General features: G+C 46.8%; 2 protein-coding genes across 9 annotated transcripts in view; both read right to left on the bottom strand.

Moving 5' to 3' along the window:
* si:ch73-366l1.5 (FILIA-N KH-like domain-containing protein) overlaps positions 1–4,253 on the bottom strand; it is a 33,088-nt gene extending 28,835 nt beyond the window's left edge. For 3 of the 5 annotated variants that reach the window (XM_027285651.1, XM_027285650.1, XM_027285653.1), the window contains exon 1: positions 3,839–4,251. In XM_027285651.1, coding sequence (XP_027141452.1) covers positions 3,839–4,114 — 276 coding nt within the window. In that variant the 5' untranslated portion in view covers positions 4,115–4,251. Of the gene's footprint in view, positions 1–3,838 lie in introns of all 5 variants that reach the window. The other 2 variants (XM_010751790.3, XM_027285654.1) reach the window with 2 other exon arrangements.
* Positions 4,254–5,368: 1,115 nt separating this feature from the next.
* Positions 5,369–9,106, bottom strand: part of jmjd6 (jumonji domain containing 6, arginine demethylase and lysine hydroxylase) — a 4,877-nt gene continuing 1,139 nt past the window's right edge. Inside the window, exons 2-7 of one of the 4 annotated variants that reach the window (XR_003463324.1) lie at positions 8,554–8,942; positions 8,160–8,446; positions 7,658–7,793; positions 7,424–7,559; positions 6,197–7,317; positions 5,369–6,166 (exon numbers count right to left, since the gene is read on the bottom strand). Coding sequence is in view for 1 of the 4 variants with exons in the window: in XM_010751791.3 (XP_010750093.1) it covers positions 7,186–7,317; positions 7,424–7,559; positions 7,658–7,793; positions 8,160–8,446; positions 8,554–8,942 (1,080 nt within the window). In the remaining 3 variants the exon portion in view is untranslated. Of the gene's footprint in view, positions 7,318–7,423; positions 7,560–7,657; positions 7,794–8,159; positions 8,447–8,553; positions 8,943–9,106 lie in introns of all 4 variants that reach the window. The other 3 variants (XR_003463323.1, XR_003463322.1, XM_010751791.3) reach the window with 3 other exon arrangements.

Raw genomic sequence — 9,106 nt, 5'->3', positions numbered from 1 at the left:
AGTCACAGAGACAGACACAGTCACAGACACAGAGACAGACACAGACACAGACACAGAGACAGACACAGACACAGACACAGAGACAGACACAGACACAGACACAGACAGAGTCACAGACACAGTCACAGACACAGAGACAGAGACAGTCACAGAGACAAAGACAGAGACAGTCACAGACACAGTCACAGACACAGAGACAGAGACAGTCACAGAGACAGACACAGTCACAGACACAGAGACAGACACAGACACAGACACAGAGACAGACACAGTCACAGACACAGAGACAGACACAGACACAGACACAGACAGAGTCACAGACACAGTCACAGACACAGAGACAGACACAGAGACAGTCACAGAGACAGACACAGACACAGTCACAGAGACAGACACAGAGACAGACACAGACACAGTCACAGAGACAGACACAGAGACAGACACAGAGAAAGTCACAGAGACAGACACAGACACAGACACAGACAGAGTCACAGACAGAGTCACAGACACAGTCACAGTCACAGTCACAGAGACAGAGACAGAGACAGAGACAGATACAGACAGAGTCACAGTCACAGTCACAGACACAGACAGAGTCACAGACAGAGTCACAGACACAGAGACAGTCACAGTCACAGACACAGACACAGACACAGACACAGTCACAGTCATAGACACAGACAGAGTCACAGACACAGACACAGACACAGACAGAGTCACAGACACAGAGACAGTCACAGAGACAGACACAGAGAGAGACACAGACACAGACACAGACAGAGTCACAGACACAGACACAGAGACAGAGACAGACACAGACACAGACACAGAGACAGACATAGACACAGACACAGAGACAGACACAGTCACAGACACAGATACAGAGACAGAGACAGACACAGACAGAGTCACAGACACAGACAGAGTCACAGACACAGACACAGACACAGACAGAGTCACAGACACAGACAGAGTCACAGACACAGACACAGACACAGACAGAGTCACAGACACAGACACAGACACAGACACAGACACAGACACAGACAGAGTCACAGACACAGACACAGACACAGTCACAGACACAGACACAGACAGAGTCACAGACACAGACACAGACACAGACAGAGTCACAGACACAGACACAGACACAGACAGTCACAGACACAGACACAGAGACAGTCACAGACACAGAGACAGTCACAGAGACAGAGACAGTCACAGACACAGAGACAGAGACAGAGACAGTCACAGACATAGACAGAGTCACAGACACAGAGACAGACACAGTCACAGAGACAGTCACAGACACAGTCACAGAGACAGACAGAGTCACAGACACAGACACAGTCACAGACACAGTCACAGACACAGAGACAGAGACAGTCACAGAGACAGACACAGTCACAGACACAGAGACAGTCACAGAGACAGACACAGTCACAGTCACAGACACAGAGACAGACACAGAGACAGTCACAGAGACAGACACAGTCACAGACACAGAGGCAGAGACAGTCACAGACACAGACACAGAAACAGTCACAGACACAGAGACAGTCACAGAGACAGACACAGTCACAGACACAGACACAGAGACAGTCACAGACACAGAGACAGTCACAGACACAGACACAAACACAGACACAGACACAGAGACAGACACAAACACAGACACAGACACAAACACAGACACAGACACAGAGACAGTCACAGTCACAGACACAGACACAGACACAGTCACAGACACAGAGACAGACACAGAGACAGACACAGACACAGAGACAGACACAGAGACAGAGACAGTCACAGACACAGACACAGAGACAGACACAGTCCCTCTTTATGTGAACACAAGATAAATGTACCATGATGCTTTGCTGCAGAGTTATCAGCTGAGAGGGGGCGTGGCCGCTCGCTGATAGAGACAGTTTATATTTGGCTGCGAGGGCCGCGTGCCAACACGATGATGGAGTTTCTGAAGGATTCGCTGCCACGTTCCATTCTGCTGTCAACAAGAAGCCGGTGTACGGAAACTGTATTTAAACTGTTCGCTTATGCCGCGGGGGTCAAAACAAGAACAAGAAGACGACGAGCTGGTGTCGTGCCAGAACAGGAGCTGGGAGACAGCTGTAGCTGCTGTTAGCTCAGTCCATCAGCTTGGCGGTGAGCTCAGAGCGACGGGTACCCGTCGCGCTGAGCTCACCGCCAAGCTGACGGACTGCTGTGATATCAGCTGCTGCTGGAGAAACAAAAGGCTGAAAGACGCTAGATTAGAGCTACAAGTTCTTCCTCCGTCTGGACACAAAGTTGAGACTCAGCAACAATCTGTCCATCAGTGGAACATTCAGTTTCGCAGCCTCTGATTCACCTGTGAAGACGAAGATGAAGACGAAGATGATTGGATAACGTGTCGCCGTGCAGACTGTGTGTGAACATCGTGTCCTGGGCGCTGCAACGTGACCGCACGGTGCTGAGAGCGTGGAGGACGTGGAGCTGAGCGATGAGCCTGAATCAGCAGGATGAAGCTCCACCGCCGCTGTCAAACATGTGAACGCACCACACCCACCTCCACCTCTCCATTTCAGACATGTGACACCGTGAACATACACAGGTGTAAATATAGGCTGCATGCCGGACTCCAAATATAGACGGACAGGCGGACGCGCGTTGCACAAACGTTCTCTGAGCGTTCCTTCAACAACAAACATGGATTTGTGTGATTTGCATGCGAGCGCAGTAACATTCAAACATTCATCAGCACGTCACCAACGTTGACACGGAGTCGGTGTGTGGACAGGAAAACCAGCTGAAGAGTCAGCTGACTCCACAGCCAGGAGGAACTTCCTGCACTCGTTAGATCATCGCTTAATTGGCTTCTCGTTAAAACACACGACTAACGATGATCGCCATCACTGTATGTGTAGAATATTATAAGAGCGTCACGTGACGTCTTTAAAAGTCTTTGTCCAGCCGAGGCTCATGGGAAAGATTTGAACGGTTCATCCTGAGGGGAGCACGAACGCACCACACTGCATGACAGCAACGTCTCTAAAGGTTCTTTAAATGTTTTTTAAAGGTTCTTTAAAGGTTCTCTAAATGTTCTCTAAAGGTTCTTTAAATGTTTTTTAAAGGTTCTCTAAAGGTTCTTTAAATGTCTTTTAAAGGTTCTCTAAAGTTTCTCTAAAGGTTCTTTAAAGGTTCTCTAAAGGTTAAAGGTTCTCTAAAGGTTCTTTAAAGGTTCTTTAAATGTTTTTTAAAGGTTCTCTAAAGGTTCTTTAAATTTCTAAAGGTTCTTTAAAGGTTCTTTAAATGTTTTCTAAATGTTTTTAAAGGTTCTTTAAAGGTTCTTTAAATGTTTTCTAAAGGTTCTTTAAAGGTTTTTTAAATGTTCTTTAAATGTTTCAGTGTGGATCAGAGGAAGTGATGTCACCATCCTAAAAACTATAAAAACATTTCAAATTAAAACATGAAATCGACTTTTTAAAGTTTGTTCCTCATCATTGATTTAAATTTAATCTCGTTAATTACACTGCTGTCTTAAAGACTTCACATGAATTCATTAAACATTTCGTCTCTGATTAGTCACAAGTCGTTTTACACTTCAAACACAGAATACCTGCTAATTAATGTTTTTAATTAATGTTATTCAAAATAAATAATTTAAACTGTGACGTTTTTATTTGCACACATACATAAATAATATATTTGTGTCTCTTTTATTAATATAAATATAAATGTTTGTGTCTTCAGTCTATTTTTGGCACATTTGTGGGTTTTATTTCATGTTTAGTTCAAACTTTATTTATTTATAAACTGATCAAAGTATCGATCTGACCTTCTCCTCTGACTTCTGGATCTTCTCAGCGGCTCCGATGTTCTCCACAGGCGGAGCAGGAGGCTCTGTCCGCGGGGAGGCTTCAGGCGCGGCTCGGAGAGATTCTCCCAGAGCTCTGGACGGAGGGACGTCATCTCCGTAGCCGACTTTGGGCTTCTTGCTCCCGGCTGAGGAGGAGGAGGCGTCGGGCTTCTTGCTCAGGAGGGACGAAGCGAAATAAATGGCGACCACGGTGAAGAGGATGGCGGGAATGAGGACGGCCGGGTCCAGGTCCATGATGGAGAGAAGAGTGAGCAGCTTAGAGAGAGTGACAGAGTGACAGAGTGACACGGAGTGACAGAGTGTTATCAGGCTGCTGCCACACACACTCTGCGCGCGGACCCGCCTCCTACACACACACTCACAACATACACGCTTCCGGATGACTTTCACAATAAATGTCCTCACAGGAAGTACATGCACCGGTGTTATACTTCAAAGTAAAACGTCATTTTACTCTGAAAGTTGAAAAAATATCTGAATTTATTTTGTTTATTCATCAGTTACATTTTATTATTGCCATAGGATTAGACTGCTGGGGGACTCCCCGTCCCCTCTGTCTCTTTCAGGGTTATGTCTCCCATCTCATTAATCATGTCACTAACTAAACTTCTTCCCTGGAGTTTCTGTCTCTGTCGTCCAGCAGGTTCTCGTGGATCGTGGCTGCTGCTGTGGTCCTGCATGACGTCCACTACATATATTACTACTGTCATTATTGCTGCCATATCTGTTACTGTAATCATTTTATCATTCATTGTAATTCATTGTCATTTTATCAGTCATTGTAATTGTACAATATGTTTGTGTTGATTTGTCCTGTACACTGACATCTATTGCACGTCTGTCCGTCCTGGGAGAGGGATCCCTCCTCTGTGGCTCTTCCTGAGGTTTCTTCCACCTTTTTTCCCTGTTAAAGGTTTTTGTGGGCAAGTTTTTCCTCACTGGAACCGAGGGTCTAAGGACAGAGGGTGTCACTCCCTGTACAGATTGTAAAGCCTCAGAGGAAAATGGACTTTGTGACTTTGGGCTGTACAAATAAAATCTGATCTGATTTGATTTGATTTGATTCAGAGATTTGTGAGATAAGATGTAAAATGTCAAAAATAAAATAATTTACTTTACTTATCAAAGTTTTAACAAATAAAAAAACATTTTTAGTCCAAACAAGAAAAAATAAAATGTTTCTGTTTCAGAATAAAATGACTGAAATAATTCAACAATAATCTGTTGATCGACTACAATAAATTAACCTTTAAGTATTTTTAATTACTGAGTCTTAATTATGGGACAGATATGAACATTTCCTGTTCCTGATTTTCACTGCAGATATTTATGTTCTGTAATTAATTTTGATAATCTGTTTCATTTCAGTTACAAAGAGTCAAAAATGTAAAATGTTTTCAGATTTTCATATTTGTATCTTCTCAGTCATTTATTTAATTAATCTGATTATTCGACAATTAAAACAAAAGTTCTGAATAAAACAGTAAATGACGATCAGACGTTTTGAGTCATAGAAAATTTTATTGACCATCAAAATGAATTCTTCACATCAGCTCGTCTCAGATTCATCATGACCTTCGACGTGAGGCGCCATGTGACCGACCTCAGAGACCAACACGGCGCCTTTAACTCGTCTAACGACATAAAAACACAGAAACCTCCGACGCTCCGTCAAGTCTTTATAGGCACTTTAAGTCTAAAGCAACAGATCCACATGGAGCACAGAGTTCACGTCGTCGGCTGATTTTAAGAAGAACTGCACGAAGCTTCGACGGACACGAGCAGCAGAGTCATCACAGACGATCTGATTCATTATTTCTGAAGCTGAAACATCAAATATTATTAATATTCAATGATTCAGCATCAGATTTGAAACCTCAGTGAAGTGAATCTCTGAAACTTCTGAAGACACATCAGAGAAAATAATTTTTTAATGATTATTTATGATTAATCTGCTCATTATTTGATGATCAGAGATTCAGCTCACCACCAAAGAAGAAGAAACTGATTTTGGCTTTAATGACTCGTTAACCCGCTGCAGAGTCGATGAAGTTTGATTAATCAAAGATTAAAATCATCTTTATTTAACACGAAGCTGAAACCTGAAGAAACCTCTTCACTCTTCATCCCCTGCAGCAGTGCATTCTGGGGAGTGTAGTGCCCCCTGCTGTCAGACACTACAACAACAACAACAACAACATCCTGCAGCAGCATGTGGCACAAAGCGGGAATCAACAGCAACATGGCAGAAAGGTTGGCCACTCAAACTCCCTCCACCGGAAACACCTCCACCGGAAACACCTCCACCTGAAACACCTCCACCTGAAACACCTCCACCTGAAACACCTCCACCTGAGCGCACACACACCACACACACACTTTCATACTGTGTGTGTTCGGTTTCATTAAGGCTGCGACACTTTTCACCTCCGGCGTCGACTTTAGTCATCGAGAAGAGACGACGTCACCTCCGACCACGAGGAGGAGGAGCTACAAGATGGAGCTCATTACACATCAACGATCTAAATTTAACGAGTTCGTTCTCTAATTCTCATTCTGAGCATCAAAATATTTAAGTTACAGGACGGCTGACTAATCAGCTGCTGCTCGTTAAAAAGAAATGAACTGTTCTTGTCAGCAGTGACGTCAGCTGTCAGTCAGGTGTGTAAAACTGCTCAGGTGGAGATTTGCATTCATAAACTACAGAACGATGCATTGTGGGAATGTTAGAGGGGCGTGTACATGCTGTGTTTGTGTTCAGGCACTACATCGAGCCCAACACTTAAATAACAAAATAAAATGGCCGACAGCAGACGCACTACACAGCTGACAGAAACGCTCGTTAGCTCATCACTAACGAGCTCGTTAGTGATGAGCTAACGAGTGTTTCTGGTATCAATGAAACTAAATTAAAAGGTTAGCTCGCAGGCTAACCACGAGCTGCAGAGTTTCATGTGTAACGTGTTTGTTTGCGTCCAGACTTTGGAAAATCTTCCCGTCACCACCAGAAGCAGCTCACCTGTCCGTCACCTGTCCGTCACCTGTCCGTCACCTGTCCGTCACCTGTCCGTCACCTGTCCGTCACCTGTCCGTCACCTGTCCGTCACGTGTCACTACAGAAGCTACAGAGACAAACACGTACTGATTGGTTGGTGTTGAAAGCACAGTGGTGGCAGGTCTCCAGCAGCACCGCCCGCTCCTCCGGCAGTCCTCTAAACTAGACTAGAAGCAGCCGGTCTGTGTTCGTGTTCGTGAGGGGAGGAGTCATCGCTGGAGGCGGGTGGAGGCTGGGCGGAGGCCCGGGGTCACCGTGACGAGCTCCTCTCCTTGCTGACGCAGTCGTCCTGACCGCTCGTGTCTCCGTTAGCCGTCATCCCGCAGGTCCGTCTCTTCTTCCTGCGGTGAGACATGGCGTCACCCTCGGAGCCCGACTCCGCCTGTGGGGACAAAGGACGCACAGACTTATGGGTAATGAGCAGCACATGACGTGTGTGTGTGTGTGTCTGTGTGTGTGTGTGTGTGTGTGTGTGTGTGAGCACATACGTCAGAGTCGGAGTCAGACGAGCTGGATGAAGATGATGAAGAGTCACTGGAGCTGTCGGAGGCGATCCCCGTCGACTCCTGAAGATCCACTTTGTCCGCCAGAGCAGCGAGATCTGGTCGCTCCTGCTTCAGGATCCTGAAACACACAAACACACTTTCATTAAACTAAACATTCATTAAGGAGCTAATCTGTTCGGTGTGTGTGTGTGTGTGTGTGTTTCTGCCGGTCCTCACCGGTACCACTTCCTGGACAGCTTGGGTCGTCCTCGGACGGTTTTGTGCCACACGATGGGGAAGTTGGTCGTGCTGGCGAAGTTCTGTGTGACGGCGATCGTCGTGTCCATGTTGAGGACGACGTGCCACCAGCCACCTGCAGACACACAGCTAGTTACCATGAACAGACCATCACCACTTTACACGATATGTTACACGATATGTTTGTCCTCCAGCGGCACGCAGGTGACTAACCGCTAATTAACTGTTACTAACTGAATCTGCCGTGAGCAGGAACAGAACCGGGCTCAGCAGCTGGACCGGACCAACATAAGTTATAGTAAATGTTTTTGTGATGGAGTTGTTTCTGAGTTTATTTGAACCAGGACACGACAGCAGACTGATCCACCGTGGACTGTCTGAGGACGAGGTCTCTTATTGTGTCCTCCCTCGACCTTCAGCTCTGAGTCGTTTTAAATCTGTTGGAGAATCTTTAAGTTTCAGAAACTGTTCCTTTACTGACCAGGCACGAACACGGTCTCTCCGGGTCTCTGGAGGATCTCGAGCGGGGTGAACTCTGGAGGCCAGTTGGGCTGCTGCGTTCGTGGGTAGACCGCGTTGAACCAGGTGATGGCCTCGTCCTGCTGGTTTCCTCCTTCCTCTCTGGTCACCTTGATCAGCTCACGGGGCGTGTTAGTGGGGAACAGACACCACCTCTTGTGGCCCTGAACCAGGGCGTTCCAGGCGCTGGTGCCGAGCGGGTCGATGTGGATGCCGGTGCCGGAGCGGGCCGGGCCCATGACGAACCACCTGCGGGTGAGACGATAAACCGGATGACATCACGAGTTACTGAGCAGAAGATAACGTGAAAACACTCGACGACAGTCTGCTGTGAGAGACATGGAGGAAGATCCAACCTGTACGGCGGTCGGCGCTTCTCTCCTGCGAACTGGAACAGGTCGTCGGTGAAGAAGACGGGGATCTGGTAGTCCTCCAGAAGCTTGCGGCGCTTGGCGTGTTCGCCGTAGCTGCTGTCGAAGATGTAGAGCGGGCTGTCGTCCCTCGTGGACTCCAGGTACTCCACATAGTACTTCATCTTCATCTTCACAGAGTACCCGTCGTTGTCCTCGCCGCATTTGAACTTCTGGTTGCGGTATTTGCGTTTGAGGCGCTCCAGGGTCCATTTTTCCCGAGCGGGCCAGCTCTCCTGACAGTTCAGCAGGACGACGGGTTTGTAGGGTCGCTCGAAGCGCTGGATGAACTCCTCAGGGGTGATGTGGAGGGCGTCCACGCGCTCCACGTTATCCTGAAACACATGACAGGGAGGAGTTAGACGAGTTAGAGCGGCAGCTACAGATCAGAACAGACTAGAAACATTTATCCAACACGACAACAACTGAAGGTGACGCCTTCAACAATGAAATCAAACCTGTGAACTCTGCAGCACACACACATGATTACACCTGACTG

Source organism: Larimichthys crocea, chromosome XII (genome assembly GCF_000972845.2).
Source record: "Larimichthys crocea isolate SSNF chromosome XII, L_crocea_2.0, whole genome shotgun sequence".
NCBI lineage: Eukaryota > Metazoa > Chordata > Actinopteri > Sciaenidae > Larimichthys > Larimichthys crocea.
Note: the sequence above shows the minus strand (reverse complement) of the source record. Positions and strands in the feature narration are given on the sequence as shown.